The sequence below is a fragment of the Perna viridis genome, chromosome 3 (genome assembly GCF_037379345.1).
Source record: "Perna viridis isolate PV_CMFRI_1.1 ecotype Kerala chromosome 3, ASM3737934v1, whole genome shotgun sequence".
NCBI classification, from domain to species: domain Eukaryota; kingdom Metazoa; phylum Mollusca; class Bivalvia; order Mytilida; family Mytilidae; genus Perna; species Perna viridis.
Window position 1 is genome coordinate 36,900,564 of NC_142447.1, and position 25,390 is coordinate 36,925,953.

Here is a 25,390-nt window from a genome sequence, read left to right on the forward strand (position 1 = left end):
TGCATAGTAATGAAGATTACAATAACAGAAACTCCTACCAATTAACATATACCGGGATTTAGCTATTAACAGTTTTTTGTTACATAACCAACGTTTTTCAACTGGATAAGATATTTGCATCATCACCAATTGAAACGTGAACATGTTATTTGATAAAAGCAGAATAATACCTTCAGATATCAGCTGAAAAACTAATTAATATATAAACACATCAAAGCAGCAAGAACGTCAGTAATACTTATATGAATAGAATGTAAACAAGATATACAAGCATTATTCTTAAAGACATTCAAATACCTCAATTTCAAGAAAGTGGTTGATTACGTGTACTTTGAAAAGTAGTTGTATGAGAATGACAAAAATAAAAAAAAATCATAATATGTATAAATTCGTCAAACATATCAAACACATGTTTAGGACCATTATGAATTTTTTTTTTTTTTTTTTTTTTTTTGTCTATTAAATCACATGGAAACAGTAGTTTGTTTCTAACTTATATGAAAACCAGACCTTTTTCATACATTAAGTCCTTTGGAGAACACCTAATTATCATTTTTATTTACCTTTTTTCTTAATTCATTTTTAGTCCTAAACATATGTCTTCCATGGTGGTCCTAAACATATGAAAAAAAATTGAGAAAAATTTGCGTTTAAGGTTTTAAAGAAAATGAGAAAAAAATATGAGTTTCAGTTTTTCTTCAAAACATGTTTTGTTTGTTTGTTTGTTGGGGTTTAACGCCCGAGCAGCAATATTTCAGGTATATCCAGGCAATGAACATGAAGTGGACAATAAAATGACATAAAATGATGAAATGAAAAATGGGATAGGACACAAGGATAATGGGGTCGACAAATTTTGATTGCCATTGGAAATAGGGAGAGGTGGGCAGGGTCGGGCAATTTAGCCTGCTGTGGCGGAGCCCTATGGTTCCTACTCCAGGAGAATACCACAGTAGGATTCTTTAACGTGCGAGGAACGTGGCATCTTTCCCAACACGGTGCACCACTATGGTGTGCGGTCAGATTTTCCGTATTGTTGCAATTATTACTGTGTACAAAACGTGATGAATTAATAACTCTTCTTAACTTTACCTTAAGTGACAATTGATCGGTTGGAATACAACGTCGCATCATACTGGGATTTTAAGTTGCCTCTTTTAGAAGCACATAAAATTGTCTTTTATAGAATTTTCTATTATCCTCAAAAAGTTAAATAGAAAGACAGAAAATAAAGGAGACTTACAGAAAAATATATATGTCAGCCAATTTTTAAAAAAAAACTTCTTCGTGTTCTACGATAATAAATTCTGTTTATTTAGATATATTTTTTTAAAATTAAATAAGTAGAGTTCATATGAGTTATTATTTAGTAGTAAACATGTACATAGCGATGTAATGTATTATTCCAGCAAAGGAAAATGTGATTTGAAATTTGTATCTGACATTTTTCTACTAAAATGAGAAATGAGTTGTTTCTAAGATACTGAAAGGGTAAATTAAAAATTGATCACTTTTTGTAAATACATACGACTTGGAACGACAATAACCATTGCTTATTTCTGATTTGCAAGGACAATTACTGTTTCATAGTATATTTCTTAATTTGATAAGTTTATCAGAATCAAATATCCATCAATCAAATAGTATTGTATACAGTATCTGAGTCATAATAAGATTTTTGAAATGTTTATATCAATACAAGAAAATTGTTTTTTCTACTTAAGTGGGAATAAAATGGAAACCTACAGTTGTAATGTCAATGCAGGTAAGGAATATTATGTAACATTGAAAATCCTGGAAAAGTATTAATATCGAATGAGGTAACTGTGCATTTATGAAGCAAATATGCCCCCACCCGGGGCGATTTTCTTGCGAAAGAGTAATCAAGGAAACCAAGGTTATAGCGGTAATCAAAAGAATGTAATCCAGGGACAAAGACCAGACATGGAAAACAGACATACACAACAAAGAACATAAAGTAACTAAAATCATACATACAAAGTAACAAAAGTAAATGAGCAACTCGGACTCCACTAAAAAACTGGGAGCATGGACCAGGTGCACCGGTAGGGTAAGCGTCCTCTGCTTTTCTAGAAACACCCGCCGAGTTGCTCATAAAAAGTCAAGTCCGGGGTAGACAAACGAGGAAAGGAAAACTATGACCCGTTGAATAAATCAGTTTTCATGGTGCTGATGGATACACCATAACGATCCACGAGTTCATGATGACGACCATAGAACTTCTGTAGTGATGGCTTCAATCTTGTAGCAACAAAACCCTGTTCCAGAAGCCTATTTGTTAGAGTCCTAGCGCGATACAAAAAGTCTGCGTAGTTTCGGCAAGCTCTGGCATAACGTATGAGTTGTGATATGAACACTCCATACGCAGGAGCCGAAGGGATGTTGCCACAGATGAAAGGAAAGTTGACAATTCTGAATGCAAAGTCATCACGTTTGTCGTAAAGTTTGATCAATAGTTTTCCTTTACTATCGATTTGTAAGTGTAGGTCATGAGGCTGACTTCACAGTGTCTGTAGTATCCTTTATTTCAAGTTCTTTTGGGTAGATGCGATGTATCAAATCCCCGAAATTAGGATTGTTTAAAGATAATACGTCATCTATATAGCGAAAACTGAGATTGAAGGATCTAGCCAAACGATATTCTTTCTTTCTGATCAGATCAGCTATAAAGTCAGCCTCATAAGAGTGAAGGAATAGGTCAGCAAGTAAAGGAGCACAAATTGTTCTCATTGGAATGCCGACCGTTTGTTGAAAAACACGTCCACCACACTGGACAAATATATTGTCAATTTAAATTCCAGCATTTTGTAAACATCTTCCTCTGTATATTTGGAAGATGATTTGGAATTATTTCTTACAAAGTATGAGGAATCTCTATCAAGAACTATAACGTTTCTTCTACAAATAAAAACTATAAAGTCACCAGAGAAATACGCAAATACATTTTGAATATCACACTTAGCTTAATGCTACAAAAAGGAAAACTATCAGTGGTTACTGTACGTAGTAAAACGAATGTAGGATGCATCGTAATATAGACGTTAACTGAGGCGGGTGACAATAAAAAGTAGGCTTAATGATTACAAATTCACTGTTTGAAAGTTATTAAACGCACCTTCTTGCATAAACAAAGTTATCAAGTTTCTTTAATAATTATGTAACAAGAGATTTTATTTTATTTATTATGCAGTCTACAGAAATACTTCTTAAATCAAGTACACCCAAACAGCTTCAAAGAATACAAGTAGCTAGAATTTAGTATGTAAAGGGTATCTTGAAACCTTTTTTTCCCAATTCTATTAGAAACGGCGACTAACTAAAACTCAGAACCTCAGAAGCCGGGTGGGGGGGGGGGCTAGGGTGCTATGCCAACAGAGCAACTGGGATGTGTGCCCCAGGTGGTGGGATGGGTTATCCCTGGCATGCTACATGTTGAGGTCGTTGGGCCATTATACAGAAGTCCTGACCGCCAACCATAATGATGCAATGTGTTGGAAAGATGCCACGTTCCTCGCACTTTAAAGGGTTAAAGGACCCTGGTAGTATTCAATAGGAGTGAGAATATTTGTGTTCCACTGCAAGAGGCTAAACTGCCCGACCGCCCTCTCTTCTAGCTGTAAATGTTTCATCGTCATTTCATGTTCATGTTGTCATCCATTTCATTTTCATTGCCCGGATATAGCTCAACTATTGCTGCATGGCGTTATACACCAACAAACAATCAATCTATCATTATTACAAAAACCTTACGCGAAGAAAGCATATTATTTTGTATAGCTAAGCAAATATATATATATATATGTGCCACAGTGTACCAATCCGTAAAACAAGATAATAAACTCGTTAACACGTTTAATAGAATCGTCAAGCAGAAATGCCGATTTACACATATCATTAATTGTATAAAGATTAATAAAAGGACATAGGATTCCAGCGGAATTCAAAGAATGTAATCCACGGACAATAATCTGACAAGGAATACAGACACACACATCAAAAAAAAAAAAATTACCCAACATATTATGTACAAAGAAGCAAAATTAAATGACCAACTCGGACTCCACTAAAAGCATGGACCATGTGCACCATTGAGGTAAGCGTCTTCTGCTTTTCAATAAACACCCACCGAGTTGCTTAAAACAAGTCAAGAGGAAAAGAAACTATGACACGTTGAACAAATCGGCTCTCATGGTACAGATAGATACACCGTAACGATTTACGGGTTAAATTCATGATGACGACCAAATTACACGATACAACAGTTCACGACAATACATTTGGTATTCGAAACTTTCTGGTTAATCAATTTTTTTATAATTGATGTCTGCAGAAAGGGAGGGAAAGCTTTTGTTTTCTAAATCAATTTAACATTTATTTCTCTGAAAATATCTGGTTCACAATTCTTTAAGTAAAAAGAGTAAAGGAGAATATGTCTGCTAGTAAATGTCTGATACATTTTGAAAATGACGCAATGTACAGCTCTTGGGAGTACATATCACATTAATGACTGATGCAACGAATGCATACAAAACATTTCAGTTCATTCTAAATGACCAGATAAAGCGCAAAATACTGGCCCTTATCGGCTGAAATCATCAAATCAAGCTGTCGAACTCAAGTATTTAATTCAGATATACAAATTGTCTTCTTTTCTTAATTAGAGTTGGACGACACCAAATGGAATACATCCAGATTTTTCAGATTTTTTTTAAGCGATACTTCATTCAATTGAAATTTTAAAAATGGATATGGTATCAGCATGCAAAAATGAATTATTTGGAATCGAACTAAGTAGGACGGGTATGCATAATTTTGACTAGAAAAATCGTGAGAAGGCCTTGTAATGCGGAATTTAGCTTAACCGCAAAAAAGATTTATTTTTTAACATCGTTCTGACCACAACCCGATATATTTACATCCAAACAAAAAGCAGGAAGTTCAGGTTCGAAGAGTCATAATAAATCTGGGCTAACTTAAGAACATATGTACAATGTTAGGAGCGTTTTACAAAGTCCGTTTAGCTTTATCGGAACGCGTTTGGTGTCGCTCACCTTTGAAATACGTCTGTAAATTAAATAATTTAATTATAAATTTGTATATAAAATGAAATTCATAACTTACTATTAAAAAAAACAAGTACATATGTAAATATGCTTTCATCAAGTGATTACAAAGATGAATCAGAAAAATTGAGTGTAACCAGATAGGCATATAACAGGTTTAAATTCACTTTTGTGTTTCCGTGTAAGCTGACTTTCTCTAAGTTTTCGGTTTGAAACAACGGTTTTCAAGCACATCTTGTGAGTTAAATCTTGAACAAATGTGGCAAAAATAGGAAATATTATATTGGGCAAAAATGAAATATCAAAGAATGAAAACATAAATTTTAAGGTAGCTCGGAATTCTTCACATTGAAACCACAAATGAGTGACAGAAAAATATTTATTCAAAAATTAAAAATAAATTGTTTATAGGACCAATAATCAGATATTCGATAAAAATGCCTTATTTCATTTATATGTAAAACACTTGGACAAGCCGTCCAAAGATTTCTTCTTTATAGTTTTTAACTTGATTGATAGGTTGTAATTTTACTCAGTATATCGGATGTCAGATGGGAAAACAAAACTATTTGCCTCCGACACTAATGACGTAATATCATTTCGTTTCTTCGCATGGTCCTAGTGGATCGTTTAACTGCCAATTTACATACAATTTAGCTTAAAATGAATATGTGGGGGAATTAGGGGATGTATAAATTTTCATTACCTGCCAGGAAATAGTTAATTAACGTCAGATTTTAGTTAAAGGCCCAATATTCATGTCTAGACCTTATTATGTAGTTGTTAGTTAACTCTCAAATGAGGATCTTTTATCACGAACATTTGGAATTTGCTTGACTTTTTGAATAAACGTTTTACACATGGCAGTACGAATTGCTCTCCGAAAATGAATAACAATGGTCCGATTTGAATAACGACAAAAATAATTTATTCTAAAGGATAATATGTTATTTTTTCTTGCAAATAAATTCTATTAAAACACAAGCCAGTTATTTTTATGTATTGTCATATTGAAATATTAGTTCAATATACATATGTAATATACAGTAGTTTTGAGAAGTACTTGATGCTATTCGTGTTTCATCAGCGCACTGTCAATACAAAGATTAAACTGTTATTTTGTTTAAAAGTTGAAAGATTGATACATACAATTCACATTAAGATTTTTTTTATTATCGACATGTAATATACGTGTAAGTAACTTGAAAAAGTCTTCTCTACATGTACTTGTCATTTTGATCATAATGCAAGAAATGTCTTACTTCTAGCGAAATAATTACGCATATTATAAAAAATGCATTCTATTACTATACCATTTCTATCAACCCACAAAAAAAAGGAATAGTTGTCCAGTATGATACTAAATATGAATAATATAAATATGATTTGAAACTATGAATGGCCATATGTCAAAATAAAGAAATGCAATTTTGTTCTAAGTATTTAAATCAAACTTCACTCCATCAGAAACCAAGAAAGAATGGAATCGTGGAAGCACTTGATGAAACAGAAATGATCGATACAGACTTATATCCTTGGAAATTTATCTTAACCAGGCCGTTAATTATTTACTGATGACTTTACTTTTCACAAGCTTTGATAAAAGGTATACGAGTAGGAAGAGCTTAATTCACGCAGCAGATAACGTACTGGGGGGAAATCACATGCTTCAGCGACGGATATCTACATTGTATTGAAGTATTTCTTTTGCTTTGTTAGGTAATTCTTCATTACATTTATTCGGCGCCTGGTGACTTTGTAGATTTATAATAATTTCAAAGAGGCATGGAACTTGCTTTTTAAGTTATTAGAAGGGAAACTTTTAACTACAAAGACTTATTTCTGGTCATATTGGTTAAAAGAGTATTTATGCACTAGTATGTTATTTGGACCAAAAAGACATTGTTTTCATACTTTGGAAAAAGTTAACGTTGATACGGAAATAGTCGAAAATGATCAACATGATTAAAGACCCCGGTAAGAACAATTATAAATGAAATTTCCCTTTTTTTGACGTAAATACCGAACTATCTAATGTGTAGCAATCATTGCAAAATTGCAATCACTGGTCATTTGAAAAGTATAATGCATATGTCTACACAGCTTTAATTTTGTTTAATTAGGATTTACTGAAATCCGACAAACGGCGACCAAAAAATGACTTGAACGCTTTCATTTATGATTAATTTAAAATAAAACTTAAAATAAAAGTTAACTTGACCTTGTCTGTCAGCAATACAAACATATATATGTAACATTTATTAATATTATTATGTTTTGTTTGTAGTAAGTACATTTTTTGTAGTACCTAATTATACCAATCGCAAAGTGGGTATCACTTAGTACGCCTCGTTTTTTTTTTCTTTAATTTATTCATTGCATAGGAGGATACATGCAGACCTTTTTCTAAATGTGTTGAAGAGTAATCAAGGGAACCAAGACTATAGCGGTAATCAAAAGAATGTAATCCAGGGACAATGACAAAACATGGAAAACATAAAACATACACAACAAAGAACATAAAGTAACTAAAATCATAAATACAAAGTAACAAAATCAAATGAGCAACTCGGACTCCACTAAACTGATAGCATGGACAAAGTGCACCGATAGGGTAAGCGTCCTTTGCTTTTCTAGAGACACCCGCCATGTTGTTCATAAAAAGTCAAGTCCGGGGTAGACGAAAGAGGGAAGGAAAACTATGACAGTTGAGCGCACGGTAATTCATTACAGCTGTATGCTGTTGTATAATTATAACTTACAATATAAAGTTTTCAAATACGATAATCATTTTTACCTGGACATAGGGCCTTACTAGTAATCAAAGTTTGCCAATGGGTTTTTTTTCTGTTTTCTTTTTATCAGTCCTTTTTAAAAGGCTGATTTGTAACAATAAAATAGAGCTAAACATAAAATGAAGCAATGTCAAAGTAATAAAACTCGCACGTTTCTTAGATAGATCAAATTGATTTTTGTTTATGATTCAGTAAATATGCCATTAGCGTATACTTTACTTTTTATCAAGATTCTTGACAATGTGGTGTACCTTAATAGCCTTCACAAGTGAATAAACGTTGTATGTATACGCGATTTTTTTTTAATCCGCTTTATTTTACTTGGGTAATTGTTTTTATCTGTTTTCTTTTGAATATGTCTATAACAATAGACTTGAACTGAATACGTTTTCTAATATTACGGTCACAATGATAAGTTCAGCTCCTGTACATGTTTTGTCAATTAAAATTGTATCGTTCGGGTATTACTTTGAGCACGTGACAAACCTAGACGACACCAACATTAGCTCTTTCTTATTCATTAATATGTTTACTATCATTTCTGCCGTAATAAATGTATCACATAAGCGGTAAAAACATTTTTTAATTTGTTTTAGACCTTAAATTTTGTCATTTGATCAAAATCCTATATAAAGAGATATACACAACAGCTCTATTATATCAGTCATTGTCTATAGTTTTCGGAATATTTAACTATTATGCGGAATTACATTACATATCGAATGAAATATTTTATAATTCACCTAGACATTGTTTGCATTTTTTTCATAATTTAATGCTTTATACTCATACTTTCCTCTGACTATAGTTCTTGTTGCCATGTAACAATTTTAGTTAAACAAGCATAAGTTATTTTGATTTTTTGAAGTCCTTCATCATACATATCTTTTATACAGTAGTTTCAAAGACTCATAATACAAATACAATGAACGAGATTAGCCTTAAATCGCATAATGATTAATACATGTTGAGATATAACAATAACATGAAATCCTTTCACGAAAATGGGGAGGGACTTTAATTGTAAAGACAGTTACTTTAAAGCAACCATTCAATGAAATTGAAACTAATTTAAATTAGTCTACAAGTGAATTTGTAACACAAAACAATTCCTTATCGATGAATAAAATTAGTTTCACATTGTAAACAAGTCCCGCAACCATTTTATAAATCTTTGGATGATGCTAATGAAATTTGATTCAGCAAGTCAAAACTTATCTACGTTTGATTCAATTAAGTTGTCGCCTGTGCAAATCTAATGAGTACAATTTATGCTACCACTTCGAATGAATACGAACAAAAATTCTCATAATTCCTAATCATCAGAATCCACTTTTTGCATTATTCAACTTTAAATCGAGACGGAAATCGATAGAAATGCATTATTTTTGTAATGTACCAAATGCTTACACATTTGTCAACTCGACAGTCCTTGTAATGTACGATTTCCTACGACAAATTGATATAAGTAAAACTTAAAAGTAATTTATTTTACAATTTGATATAATTTAGTTTGAAGATTGAGCTGTTAGTCTACTGTTTTGTATCCACAAAGATTCGGATGTGACAATTTCATCTCTAATAGAACATTTTTTATACCCGCTCAAACGAAGTTGTGGACTCTAAATTCGTATATGAATATATCAGTCTGCTTTTATATTACTATGGGCAAATTTTCATAAACGTACAACAGATTTCTCGGCATCGTACGTAGATAAGTTAGATGAAAAATTAATAAATGCTATTAGTGCTTGCAAAACTTCCAACTTACAACTTTTGAGGCATGTTGTTTTACACATGTCCGTCCGTTCGTCCCGTTCAGGGTATATAGTTATTCCGCTTAACTCCTCCTACAGTCTTTAGGGTGAGAAGTTGATACTTTGCAGAATGATTATATATGGATTGAAAATGTGCGTATTATCAGGGTTTTTCCGATGCAGTCGGTATATTTTCGCTTTTCACCCTTTGACCTTAAGGACAATTTTCTATGGAAAGGCAAATCACCTGATCACAATTCTGTTTCCCCATTGACCAAATACTGCTAAATAAGTGGCGTTCGAAAAACTGAATCGAAAATTTACAATTGCGTGCCATGTGTTATTTTCTTGCAAGAAATGTAGATTGTTTGTTTGTTTGTTGGGGTTTAACGTCCGAGCAGCAATATTTCAGCTATATTCAGACAATGAACATGAAATGGATGATATGTAGAAACTTAGAAGTAAAAGGAACAAAATTCTACTGCGTCGACTATCTTTTTTAAAAGATAGTACTTGTCATTTCTATCAAATTACGACATTTTTATGGATAGTTGGACTTAAGTCATTTTGAGGGAATAGGGTATTAGCGAATGATTATACATAGATTGTAGTTGTGCATATTATTAGGATTTGATTCCTTTCAATATTTGATATCTGGTCTCTCAGACACAACAATCGTCTCACAAATGAATTTTGACAAACATATATTATGCAGTAGATGTGTTAAAATGGAGTGAGGGGGAATCCCTTTATCTAGTTTATTTTTGGTCCAATTGTGATCTTCCTATTGGATTCCTGCGTTTTCCAATCCGATTCGCTATATCTCTGACAATTTTTGAGTTAAAAGGGATAAAAGGGGCCACTCCCCCAAAAAGTATCTTTTGTATTTTTGGTCTGATTTTAAAAATGTTTAATTGAATTTAAAATTTTGTGCAATATAATGTCCAAACCATTTGTTGAATTTAAGTCCATATGCTTAAGTGAGCCAAAAACTAATATTGTGTCCAGGGTTTACCACTGTCGTCGTATCATGCTGCGTTCGGCGAAGCTTTTTATTGAAAAAAATATATATGTCCGTGGTGCACACTTAATTATCTGCTTGGCAGGTTATTTAGTACTTACCACGTAAAAGTAAATTAAGTTGTATCTGCTTACATATTATATTTCCGTTACTTATTAGTAAGTGTAGGGATTACGCAGTAATTACCTCATATTTGTCAAGCACTTTTGTTTGAATCTTGTCCTTTACTGTTTTGTCTGGTATCCTCAGTTTGTAGATGTTTTTTGTACAGTGTAATAAAATCTGAATCCACCGTCCTCTTATGCAACGGCAAGTTTTTTTTTCCTACAGTCAATAAATTTCTACAAACTTTCATTAATCTTCAGCGAATGAAAAGTTGAAATAATCAAGAAAAACACGTTTATAGATCCATGTGTTTACTGAAGACCAGGCGACCCAACTTCCTTTAAGAATTTTGACTCTGGTTTAAGTGTTTAAGTGATCTTCGTTATAAAAAATAAATCTAAAACGACCAACATAAGACAAAACACTAACTTATTTATTATATGATTCAATTGTAATTCTGTATTTTAGCATTTGTTGATTCAGGATAACACATTATTAGTCAACTTGTCATTCAGGAAACAACAAATGTATTTGATAACTCTAATCTATTGAAAAGCTCCCTTATGACATGTCAATAAATGTGTATTGTCATATATATTGGTTAAGCATATTTGTTACGTTTTTTAAAACTTTTATATCATTTAAATTAAGGCTTTGTTCTATATGATCTTCTGATTGTTAAAATTTGGCTAGTAATTTGTTCTACGCCCTTAAACGGTAATAAGCTTATTTGTTATCATGCAGTTCTACAACACATAATGATTTTCTGTTTAACTAGACAATAAAGTTGTATGTCTCATGAGGACCTTACGCCTGTTATTTGGATCGTATTGAATTGAGCTCTCCCATACACACAACAGAGACGTCGTCAGAAATCCTAAGAGGGTACCCATTTAGAAATCGCAACTCCTCATAAACCAATAAAATTAAATAGAATGAAACATATTGTACTTATTAACTGGGTGATTATGAATTCTAACCAGGTTATTTATAAGTTAAAATCTCGTCTTTGTTTTTTTTCTTTCGGTAATACGTTTTTGTATGTCTTAACTTCTGTAGAAACTAATTTTGATATTACAATTTTACTTTTTTAAATATTGAATTTGTTTTCCGTCCATGTAAAATGTAATATACTCCTACTACCAAGTGATAGAGATTTTTTTACCAGATTAATACATTGATACTCAATATATACTTGCTAAAACTCTCTGTCATTATGAATTTGTTCAATAAACTAACCTCAAGGCCATTTTGACGATATAACGATTTGTTTTTACGTTTATATGGGTCTGAATTACTTCGGAAAGTCGTAAAGAATAAAAATGTAAAAGATGCTAAATCCTTTAACTTTACATGCAGATATATTGAAGATGTACTGTCCTTCAACAATCCTTCTTTGGTAAATGGCTACCTTCAGTATATCGATCAGAGCTCGAGGTAAAGGAGACTAGAGAAAGAGCTTGTTCTGGACATACATCTCGAATTTGACAACAGTGGTCATCTTAGCACTAAGATTTATGATAAAAGAGACGACTTTAGTTTTAATATCAAGAATTTTTTTTACCTGTACAGTCATATACCTTCATCTCCTACATATGGTGTTTATATTTAACAATTGATTCGCTACACTCGAGCAAGTACTAATTACTATGATTTCTTTGAACGCCATAAATATCTGGAGAACAGACTCCTGAACTAGGGGTATAAGTAAATGTGCCTGAAAAGGTCCCTTACCGAATTCTTTTTTTAAATATCCGTCCTTGGTTGAAAAAATACTCAGTTTCTCCTATAAAATGAGTAATGATTGTTTTCTGTAAAATGTTTTTGTTATTATCCTTATTTTTGTTGGATTGGGGACACCGAAATATTAAAACCATTAAGAAACACTGTTCGTCTACAATACCGATGAAAAAAATGCAGGATATAAATTGCAAAATTAAGAAAATAACATAGAAAATGATCTTTGGTACAAAATCATTATTATTTACGTTGATTATATTATATAGTATATTAATACCTTTCTTCTTTCAACATCGATTTGTGTTAAATGATATACTTATCATTTTAAGAGACAGAGTATTGACCCAAGAACTTGTATCAATTTATTATCCATCTTCTTCTTAACCAAACCATGTATGTCTTTTCCTGACTAAATAAAATTTGATTTGCAAATACTGTTGGCGTTTCCATGAATCAAACAGATGGCAAGTGATTTTCTTTCAATTATTTATTCCGTATAGGAATAGCGTCTGAAAGCCTCTTTTGATTGTAGAATTGATTTCAAGGTATCATCTTGCATTCTAAGATATAAAACTCGCCAGTAATTCTTCCTACTTTTACAGAAGTTGGTTTAAAGAATATTTAAAAAAAACTGTGAGCACTGAAAAGTGATATACTTTACATCACAGTATATTGCTTTTATGAATAATGACCACTATTTACGAATACCGTGGTACGGAAAGAGCATTTTCCAATGGCCAAGGCAAAGCATCAAGTAAATGATCAATCAACCAATTAACAATTAAATTAACCATACCTAACATGATTTGTTTTTCTATTCTAATATGAAAAAAAGGCAATTTCTGCATCTTAATCGTCCAGGGTGTATATATAATGCAATATATCATTTGACGTTACTTTGAGGTCATATCAGAATTTTTAATAAAAATTGTTGTGAAAAACTAAATGGAAACAATGTTGTCCAAATTGTGACATGATAACGGTCGTTTAACTTTACACCTACGACAAAATATGGATAAATTGTTTTATATTTTAAAATGGTCATTCTTAAAGATTTAGTACTTTTTTAAAATAACCTTGATATATCGCATCTACCCAAAGAACTTGAGATAAATGATACTACAGACACTGTGAAGTCTTGACCTGAAATTCGAGATCGATTGTAATGGAAAACTATTGACCAAACTTTACGACAAGCGTGATGACTTTTCAGAATTGTCAACTTTCCTTTCATCTGTGGAAACATCCATTCAGCACCTGCGTATGGAGTTTTCTTATCACAACTCCTACGTAATGCCAGAGCTTGTCGTAACTACGCAGACATTTTGTATCGCGCTAGACTTCTCACGTTAGGCATCTGGAACAGGGCTATGTTGCTACATGATTGAAGTCATCACAGAAGTTTTATGGTCGCCATCATGAACTCGTGGATCGTAACGATGTATCTATCTGCACCATGAAACTGATTTGTTAATCGTGTCATAGTTTTCCTTTCCTCTTTCGTTTACCCCGACTTGACTTTTTATAAGCAACTCGGCGGGTGTTTCTAGAATAGCAGAGGACGCTTACCCTACCGGTGCACCTGGTCCATGCTCCTAGTTTTTAGTGGAGTCCGAGTTGCTCATTTGCTTTTGTTACTTTGTATGTATTATTTCAGGTACTTAATGTTCTTTGTTGTGTATGTCTGTTTTCCATGTTTGGTCTTTGTCCCTGGATTGCTTTCTTTTGACTTCCGCTAGAACTTTGGTTCCCTTGATTTCTCCTTGGAAACACTATTTAACCTTCATTGTCATGTCGATGCGACACATTAGACCTAGATGTAACAAACTGGATTAGTTTGTCAAACTTGATCAGTCATGGCATTTTACTTTTCCTAAATTCATTTTACAGTAATGTTCACGGATCAGTTTTAACACCATAAACATACGTATAGTGTTGGCTTTTGTCATATATTTCCGTTCTTGTCGTCTGTGTAGATTTAACATAAAGATTGTTAGTCAATAAAATGCTGTCTATAAAAGCCAAAAAGTATTGGTTGCAAGATATTACAAGAAGTTCAACCAACAATGTTTAATATCCGATTGATGACAACACTGTTGTTTGTAATGCCAGTGACTAAACCGACGGTTTAACTCTGTCAATGTCTTAATTCTTTTTCATATATCAAATTATAAAAGTATTTTCATAAAAGTATATTCATATTTCGAAAATACGTCAGCGCACAATATGAAAGATTGACAGTAGTATGGCGGTTGTGTAGTAAATCACTTTTGGACAAAACACATTTTACTTCCATTCAATCACTTACATGTTCGTGTCGGTTGCTGTTGATATCCGGGAATTGCCGATCCAAAATGTTATCGTTTGTTATATTGACAATTAGAATTCAATATCTGTTTGTAAAAAAATTCAAAAAGGAAGATAAAATCAAGAAAAAAATAAATACACTAAGTCGCTTCACTGCATTCCACTACACATCAAATATAAGATGACAATTGTCTACCTGATTTTCTTCTGAAGCTGAATGATATTATAACGACAAATTGGATGATAATTAGTTCTGGTTGGTCGCTCACAGAAATCTAATGATATAATCAGTTGCTTACTTTCTAAAGCAAATTCGATTGTAACTTTATAGTGATAAAACAGCATCTGTATCATAAAAATGAAGAATTAAGTAAAAACCAAAAAGATTTCGAACATAACATTAAAACTATTTGAAAAATTAACAGAAATAATTTACATTACACGAACTTTATATAGCTTCCGATTTAACAGTGCTCCTCATTATTGTTTTTGACACAAAAAAAAAAGATAAATTTTAAGACTGCAAGCAAAATGCCAAGTGTTCCTTTAATTTAAATTATGAAATAACTGAGATCATATTCATCTGATATAAACCACCAGTTATGTCCCATTCTAAAGTCAATTCAATTAAAATGGCATTTATTGTTATTTTCAATTTCAAGAGTTAAATTGAATTGCCACAAACGTAATGAAATGATATAATGTTTGCGGAAGCTCCGTTTTTCAAATCTAATATGAATATCTGCTTTTGAAAATATCGGAAACAAATACGGAGCTTCAAAACAAAAGGACAAATCAGGGACATTAGATTCAAAATACATGTAAATGTAGGAAAGGCAGAAATAAATGCGAAGTACTAAACCATATTTTGTTCGCGCTTATTTGAAACTAAACTGAATTTTTATAATTGAAACGCGCATCAGAATAGCTTGATCTAAAAATGCTTTGGAAGCAAAAACGGGATTTACAATTATTTTAAAAGGACTATTCACTTTTTTTAAATCTGGAAATGAGTTCAAAGTCAAAATTTTGACATTCGAAGGGTATTTCGACATAAATAATTAAAAGCTGGGATGTTTTTAAAGTCTAAATTTTGATTTTTAAAACGTGAAATTTTGAGTTTTTATTCAAAATATAGTCTTTTCATCAACAAATCGCAACAATTATCATCATTTCAGGGACTCACAATAAGACGGATATTTATAATAATTGCTATTGAAAAATATCATCTAAAGTTTTCCTGATAGCAGCTAAAAGACTTTCAACAACTGACAATGACTCCCAGTTTTTCTGAATATTGATACGATATGTTACAAGAATGTATATTTAATTCAATAAAAAAAATGAAACAAGTTGAAACATTATTACATGTACTGGGCATGTTTCTGCTTGGTTTACAAGTAAAACTTGTTCACACTTCAAAGTATAATAATTTATTTCCAATCAAAATGTTTGTTCTGTGAGGTTCGCGACCGATTTTCTCACGGTGTTGACAGAAATAAAATTAGCAGGAATTTCGTGACTAGGTTTAATCTAATCTGATTTATTAATATAAGTATATAAAATTGTTTAATCAAATGTAAAACATGGTCATCATCAATGGGTATGAACCTTTCTATCTTATTTCAGTTTTTTTTTAATTAAAGTCATTTTATATGTTATTCCCCATTATATTTAATTCCTTCGAATATATTCCTTTTTTTAATATAAGTATACGTCTATCAACAAACTCCAATAAGGTTATATATGAAATTAAAATAAACTTACTCATTTAAAGTCATTGACAGCGACGGTCATCTAAGTAAACCACCAGGTGTCGTACGAAAGCGAGAAACTATCATAGCAAATTTTATGCAGACAACCCTGAAACCACACACAGGAATCAGCTCACCCCTTAGGTTACTAATACGATACAACAGTCAAAATAAACCTTGTATAATAGGCTTTAAAATGTTTGTAATGTTTACATGTTTTATCATGTTTGTTTGTTTGTTGGGGTTCAACGTCCGAGCAGCAATATTTCAGCTATATTCAGACAATGAACATAAAATGGATGATAAAATGAACAGGAAATGAAAAAAAGAAAGGATGGGTCACAAGGATAATAGGGTCGACAAATTTTGATTGCCACTGGAAAAAGGGGGGATGGGTAAGGTCGGGCAATTTAGCCTCCTGTGGCGGAGCGCAAAGGTTCCTACTCCTATCGAATACCACAGCAGGGTTCTTTAACGTGCGAGGAACGTGGCATCTTTCCCAACACGGTGCACCACTATGGTTTGCGGTCAGGTTTTCCGTATTATAGCCTGACAACCCCAGCATGTAACACGCCAGGGGTACCCCATTCAACCACCTGGGGCACACATCCCAGTTGCTCTGTGGGCAGAGCGCCTAGCCCCCGGCTAGGTTTCTGAGCACTATTTAGTCGCCTTATACGACAAGCTTAGCGCTGCTGTAGGCCTATTCTTTTAACACCCGGACCTGCACGGGCAATGTTTTATCATGAGATTAGTGTGAAAACCAGTGATTAATAGTATTGAACTAGTGTGACATCTTTGTGATTTACTTCAACCTAAATGGGATTCGTGTTAACTAAGTTTACCTCTAATATCCCCTACACATAAATGACACTTTCTTACTAATTCATAGGAATAAGCAATTTGTAGTCATTTAAAAGTATTCGTTTTTTAACTCGTTTGCATCCGTAAAAAAACACGTAGACATTCAAGGGAATTCGTATCTAACGGAAATGAAATTTGTTGACATGTAAAAATATTTGAACAAAATGCTCATATTTTTATTGATTATTTTTTTTCGTAAAGAGCTCGCAAACTACTCTTGACATCGTTAACCGATCACAAGAACTCGTAAAACATTCTCAGAAACCTTTCGGTTTGCTACTTCATACGTCTGTTTTACAATTCATTAATACCCCTTTACATACACGAATGTTTCATTCGAATCCTTAATAATCAATTTTAGTCATTCGCAAGCATTCGTATTCAACGCGTCAGCATTCTTTAAATGCATTTAACAACTCCTAGAAAATCGTAAGCATTCGTATCGAATCGCAAAAGGAGATGAAAGTTTTTGTAAGTCAAACATTTTTACACGAATATCTACGATTTTTTTTTTTAATTATTTTATTCGTGAAAAACTCGCAAACCACTCTTTACCATTTGTAAGGCACCGTTAATCAATCAAAGAAACCGTTTGGTTTGTTGTTTTATAGGATTGTTTTACGATTCATTTACGAATCATAACGAGTATTTCACGATAATTTTACAATGGATTAACGGTTAAAAACGAATTCAAGCGAGCACTTTTCGTTTACATACAAATACTTTGCCCATGACAAAAGGTTTAGGTTGTTGTGCCAGTGAAAGAAATCGAAATAATTTTTTGTTAAATAATTTATTTGCTTATTTCACTCATAATACATGTCAAACAATCAATTGAAAAATGAATCAGGCCGTATGGATTTAATTTATATGACAAAATGTAACTTGATTGAAAAATCATTCGTAAAACACTCGTGATCAAACAACGAATATTCGTAAAAGAGTAATTAAGGGAACCAAGGTTATAGCGGTAATCAAAAGAATGTAATCCAGGGACAAAGACCAGACATGGAAAACAGACATACAAAACAAAGAACATAAAGTAACTAAAATCATACATGCAAAGTAACAAACGTAAATGAGCAACTCGGACTCCACTAAAAACTGGGAGCATGGACCAGGTGCACCGGTAGGGTAAGCGTCCTCTGCTTTTCTAGAAACATCCGCCGAGTTGCTCATAAAAAGTCAAGTCCGGGGTAGACAAACGAGGGCAGGAAAACTATGACCCGTTGAATAAATCAGTTCTCATGGTCCTGATGGATACACCATAACGATCCACGAGTTCATGATGAAACTCAGCCATAAAACTTCTGTAGTGATGACTTCAATCTTGTAGCAACGTAATTCTGTTCCAAAAGCCTACTTGTTAGAGTCAATTTCTTTTTGGTAGATGCGATGTATCAAATCCCCGAAATTAGGATTGTTTAAAGATAATACGTCATCTATATAGCGGAAACTGATATTGAAGGATCTAGCCAAACGATATTCTTTCTTCCTGATCAGATCAGCTATAAAGTCAGCCTCATAAGAGTTAAGGAATAGGTCAGCAAAGCAAAGGAGCACAATTTGTTCCCATTGGAATGCCGACCGTTTGTTGAAAAACACGTCCCCAACTCTGGACAAATATGTTGTCAGCATTTTGTAAACATCTTCCTCTGTATATTTGGAAGATGATTTGGAATTATTTCTTACAAAGTATGAAGAATCTCTACCAAGAACTATATATTTGTATCTAGGTGTACCATCTTTTTTGGAAAAACAACGATGTATAATGTTTTTAAGTCGGGATTTTAACTGAGTATGGGGAATAGAAGTATACAGTGTTGAAAAATCATAAGTTTTAATGCTATTATATTCAGATAATAGTCTTGAACTGATTGTCCCCAAAAGATCTTTCGAATTTCTCAGGATCCACATTGAATTAATACCACTACGGGAGTAACAAGTTTTGTGGTAGGACTGTAGACCCTCTTTGACAGTTGTGAGTATAGAAGTTAGAAGTTTTGAAAGTGGTTTGGTGGTACATTTTGCAGATCCAGCTATGAAACCTTGTTTGTATGGATTCTTGTGAAGTTTAGGAATCCAGTACATAGACGGTAAATCACAATCATGGTCCTTGGTAGAGAGACCAAACGAGGATAGCACAGATTTATGGTTTTCTACAATATCTTCTTTGGAGAGAGTGGTAGCAGTGTAGGCCTTATCACTGCTATTATTTTCTACGTCTACCTCTGATAATAGATATTGGATATAAAACGTTTTTCCAGACAAAAACAATGTTGTTTTGGGCTTTGTCTGCTGGTACGACAACATATTTGTCATGTATAGTAGACAATGTTTTTGCTACATCGGGGTCTTTGAAAACTGATGTAGCCTTGGCAGTCATTGACCTACTTAAAACTTTCATTCGTTTCAAAATTAAAGACCTCACGGCCTTTAACCACTCTGACAGAGAATCAATGTCTTCTTGTTCTCGTTTCATCCATTTTCTTGCATAGTCCTCGACGGCATCCATAAGAACTTTAAAGTTATAATTCCAATTTATGGAGCGTGGTAAAAACACGTAAAGTTACAGTAAATCATTCGTTAATTACCCGTACAAGCTTGGACCAAATTGTTACAATTAGCATTGCACTCGCACTTTTTCTGAACAATATCGTATGAATTCGTAAATTGCTCGTATCAAATTGAAATCAACAGTAAACTGTTATCGCAAACGCATCGCATTCCGTTTTATCTAATCTTAATGTTATTGTTCATATTCGTAATCATTCGTAAAGCACTCGAAAAATCGAGCCATTTTTAAATGTAAATCGTAAAGTTGTTTATTGGCAATGATTCGTGTTCGTTTTACGTATCTTGTACATTATGAATTTATAATGATTTATATTGATTTGTTAATAGAAGGGAGATAAAGGGTCTCATTGGCCTGAAATACAACTGAAAATTAATCATAAAGTGTTGAAAGATTTAATTGTGAACTTGAAAGAGTAATCAAGGGAAAGACTTGAATCTATCACAGATGAGAAAACATAAAAAAACATTTCTTATAATTCTTGCATTAAAAGAACATAAAAATTGCTTGAATTTTCCAAAATTCACATATTCTATCAAATTTATACTCTTTGATCATTTTCTGGCTATATTTTCGTCAAGGATATTGTGTCCACACCCAAGAAACAACTTCATATTTAGTAATTACATTCATTTTACTAGTTTATCATATGTGAAAATATAAAGTTGTTTTCTTGGTGTGGACAGTTTTCTTGACATAAACATGTTCAAAAAAGCAAACAAATTTACAATTCTCCGCAGTCTTTCTTAAATGACGTATAATTGTGACCATTATGACGTCATTACAACGAACTAATGCCACAAAACATATTTTCCTGAATATTTATATCTTTTACTATGTTATGTTTATGATACTTTTAGCCAATATTCATAGCATATTGCCAGTATGTGAAGGGGTTATAATAGGTATCTTTAGATTTTACATTCATTTATAGGGATATGAATTCAATGCCAAATTCAATAAATTATCATTTGAAACGTACACCAAATAAAAAAATACAGTCTAATCATACTTGTGCTTTGAAAAAAAAATCGAAAAATTGAAAACTATTTCTGAAAAGACCATTTTTCATTTCCATATTGACTTATAAATTAACTCACCATGTTTTTAAAACACATATTTATATCCATGCTATTAAAAGTTACTGTACACCTTATTTTACATTGGAATTGTGTTCACCTCATATGTAATTTTGAAGGTCGACACTGATATGTACTCTTCCATAGATTGAATGGAAGGTGTAATCTAGTTAAGACATTTAAAATTGTCCATGTTTCATTGAAGCTAACGAGAAATAGAATTATTGGTGTCTGAACAATAGAAAGAGTCCATCTGGCCGCATCATCCTCGTGAATATTATTCAGTCATTGCGCCAATATGTGTTTGACCACAAATTGTTTGTAACTAATTCGTAGGAAACCGTAGGAGTTTCAAAATTTTAGACGATAATCCTTTTCCTTAACCAACCATTGTTTGCAAAAGCAAAGTAATAGGAAGAGTAACCAAGGGAACCAATATTCTAGCAAAATTCAAAAGAATGTCCAGGGACAAAGACTGGACAAGGAAAAGAGACACATAAAAAATAATAAAATAACTAAAATGATCCGTACAAAGCAACAAAAGTAAATGAGCACCTCGGACTCAACTAAAAACTGTGAGCGTTGACCGGGCGCACCGGTAGAGTAGCGTTCTCTGTTCTTATGGTGCAAATGGATACACTATAACGATCCACGAATTCATGATGACGACCATAAATCTGTTTTGATGACTTCAATTTTGTAGCAACATAACCCTGAAGTCTAGCGCAGTATAAAAGTCTGTGTAGTTACGGCAAGCTCTAGCATAACGGCATAACGTATATATTGTGATATGAAAAAACTCCATACGCAGGTGCTGAAAAGATATTGCCACAGATGAAAAGAAATTTGACAATACCAAAGAAAAAGTCATCGCGTTTGTCGTGTAGTTTTTCCATCGATCTCTAAGTGTAGGTCAAGATATGAGGGTGAATTTACAGTATCTGTAATATCCTTTATCGAAAGTTCTTTGAGGTATCAAATCCCCGAAGCTATGATTGTTTAACGACAATACGTCATATATATAAAGCAGAAACTGACATCAAATGATCTACCGAAACAAAGTTCCTTCCTTTGGATCAGATCAGCTGAATCTCTGTTTTAACAGTTCCACTTAAATCTGCTATCTGAATCAAAGATTTATTTCCGGCATTTTTTTTTACGTCTAATAATACGCTTTGTCAATGTCTGAAAGAAACTAAGTATTACGTGATTTTTTTTATTAGATTACTAAACACAGATTCACAGTAATTGGATATTAACAGACATTTACTTAGAAAATATTATTTGCACTTCTATAATATTTCAGCAAATGAATTGACTTTCTTGAGAAAATTACAACCATTATTATACACACATCAAAAAGTACGCTTCGTCGCTGCCGTAAATTGTTTTTATAGTCATTTTACTGAGTTTATTAGAAGTGCTAAACTGTCATTTGAATACAGTTTCAAACAAGAAGATAAGTTCAATCTATTTCGTGTAAGACCTGAATCACTTCAAGACGTAAATGAAAAGAGCACATCTTAATATATTTGCATAATAAGCCCGTCAATAAGAACAATTGGTCAGCAAGACTAACCGAAGACCACGATCTATGACACTTACAATATAACAAATGAACTGACTCGAGTGTTCGATAGCCATTAAATGATCGCTCTTTAACGCTCTATAGTTACTTAACGATAATACATTGTACATAGATTTGACAATTTAATTTACTTAATGAGAAAACAGGCACGGTCATTTTCTGACTGAAAATGACAAAGTCTCATGGGATATGTTGACAAGACTGCTACTTTTATAACATAATAGTCTAGACTAATACACTTGGTATACTTATAAACCATTAAAAAAATCAAACAATGGACTCGTCTGTTCTGTAAAATGGTATAATAATCAAGAATACGTGTAACAGTCCAATTTTAATGAGTTCTCAAAGAGTACTTTATCAATTAAAGTGCCCTGCATTTCTTGTGGTGCTGGATTGTAAATTCTTTGAATTTAATGACCAAGAAAGATAAAGAGATAAAATATATTAACATTGCGTTCAATGGTTAATAGTTTAAATTGCTTGTGTAGTCATTAATAGAAATTCTTATTTCGAATAACTTAAACTATTAAATACTACAGATTGTCGTGTGTTAGAAGGTAGACTAAGTGTCTAAACCAAGCAATATGAGATTTCCATGAATTGGTGTTCTTCCATGTCACTTTAAAGTTTGAAAATTAATTTAAAAAAACAATGCATTAAAATTTCATATTTCTCACTTTTAAAATGCTTCAGTTCTTGTAAACACGTCCTTCCCATTAGGTTATATAGTTGTTTTGATCTAGGAATTAAGCAGATTACGTCTACTTGATTCCCTATCAACCAAGCTGATGACACTTTGTTGAGCGCATTTATGAAAGCTTATACAAGTATTGAAGGCGTATATTTCCAGACAAATAGGGTTGAAAAGTTGAATGTCTAAGACAAAGATCTACATAATTACTATTTGTTCTATCCATAACTACCCTATTTACAGGTAGTCGCTTGGAAACTGTAAATGATCGTTTAAAGAAATTGGAGATGGAGGAAAATTAGCTTTTCCAATTTATGTAATTAGAAGAATATTCGGAATTTACATCTCTCACCTTATATGCTATTCTACAGCTAGCCAAAGATTCTTCATAAGTCGTGCTCAACTTCTGAAGGTTGAGCTTTAGTTTACCTGAAGTCTAAGGTCATCGGTTAAAAATTCCACAATCGGACATGATGTATCTTAACTTTAAAATAGATTTTACTTTCTCCTTTCTATGTTTCAGATACATAGCCATAGTCTTTCCATTGAAGGCACATATCTTGTGCACGAGACGACATACTATGATCACCATGGTAATAGTTTGGTTCGTTGCTATTGGTTTCGGGGTACCGACAACAATATTTGTTACTGTTGTTCCTGTAGGATTAAATGCTACTATCTGCTTCTGTAGGCTGGTGTTTCCAGAACCAGATACAAAAAGAGACATGTTTTTCATCTTTAAATATGTCGAATCGGTTACTTTTTATTTTCTACCATTACTCATACAACTGATTTGCTATATAATTATAGGAAAGCATCTATTTCTAAGCGTAGAAGCATTACATTCTAATTTGACAAACAAGGGTCATGCACGCGATGACAATGGTCGCTTAAGGGAAGCAATTAAAACCAGAAGAGGAGTTGTCAAAATGTTGATTGCCAGCGTAACGATATACTTTCTGAGCTACTCGCCTCATCAGGTTTTGCTAATTTACAACACGGTGTCAAACATCCAGTTTAGTGCCGGCTGGGTTTTTTTAGTTTTTGTCACAATATTGGCATATGTTAACTCCGCAGCCAATCCTGTTATTTATTGCATTTTTAGCCAGAATTTCAGGAATAATTTCGCCAGAATTATTTTCTGTAAATATCACAACAATACTCCGAATGGTCATACGAATGTTACATCGTTGCAGTCAGAGTATACCATACTTCTCCAAAGACGATCTACAACAAAAACTAAATACGGAGTAAACACCGTCTAAATTTACCTATGGTATCGGAAACAGTATTAACATTGGAATTTGTTCCCAGGATGTAGTGACAGAGTCAGTTTATCACTTTATTTACATTGCTTTAAAAAATCAAAAATTGCTCATCTATCTCAAAATGTATGTATTTTCTGTTCTTCGTCTGAAAATAAACCAGTACCAGTTCTTCTATAATATTGTTAAAAAAACAGCCAAAACGCACATTATCGCTTACATTAAAATAATACTACATGTACCTGCAGCAACATATTCAGAAGCCGAAACACAATAATTGCCAAAAACAGCGAATTTATATGTAATTGTTTACCATTCTTGCATACGTACTTGCACATACACATATTTTAAACTCAACTCGTTATGTGCACAGTTGCGACGGCGACATTCTTTTTTAATCACAGTATCATCATGAGAGGGTGCTGAATTTACAGATATACTTTTCATTTCCTTCGTAATTTTAAATTCTTTACACGGTGTCAGATTTTCGGATGATTTATGACTAAAGCAAGTTAATGTTTATGGTGTTTTTAACTTGATTATCCTTGTTTGTTCATTGTGGATAATTACACTCCCTTCCGGAGCACCAGATGTCACTCCCGTTTTTTATGTGTGCAATGTTTCCCTTATCATCATTTTTTATATGTAGTTTATTTCATTCGATTCGCTCCATAGACGACTTTCACATATTCGCTTCCGTTCCGGAAAAATTCGACATTCATGTCAAGGTCAACCGACATTACCTCGTCGACATTGTAAGGG

The 25,390-nt window shown here is 32.8% G+C and overlaps 1 protein-coding gene and 1 long non-coding RNA gene across 3 annotated transcripts in view; one reads left to right on the top strand and one right to left on the bottom strand.

The window, feature by feature from the left end:
- The window catches only part of LOC148622102 (uncharacterized), a 43,951-nt gene extending 32,802 nt beyond the window's left edge, over positions 1-11,149 (bottom strand). The window contains exon 1 of the long non-coding RNA XR_015920865.1: positions 10,844-11,149. This is a non-coding gene — a long non-coding RNA (uncharacterized LOC148622102). The remainder of the gene's footprint in view (positions 1-10,843) is intronic.
- Positions 1-24,782, top strand: part of LOC148622103 (neuropeptide receptor 15-like) — a 33,286-nt gene extending 8,504 nt beyond the window's left edge. For both annotated transcript variants that reach the window (XM_088574030.1, XM_088574031.1), the window contains one exon: positions 23,887-24,782. In XM_088574030.1, coding sequence (XP_088430156.1) covers positions 23,887-24,628 — 742 coding nt within the window. In that variant the 3' untranslated portion in view covers positions 24,629-24,782. The remainder of the gene's footprint in view (positions 1-23,886) is intronic.
- The last annotated feature ends 608 nt before the right edge of the window (positions 24,783-25,390 follow it).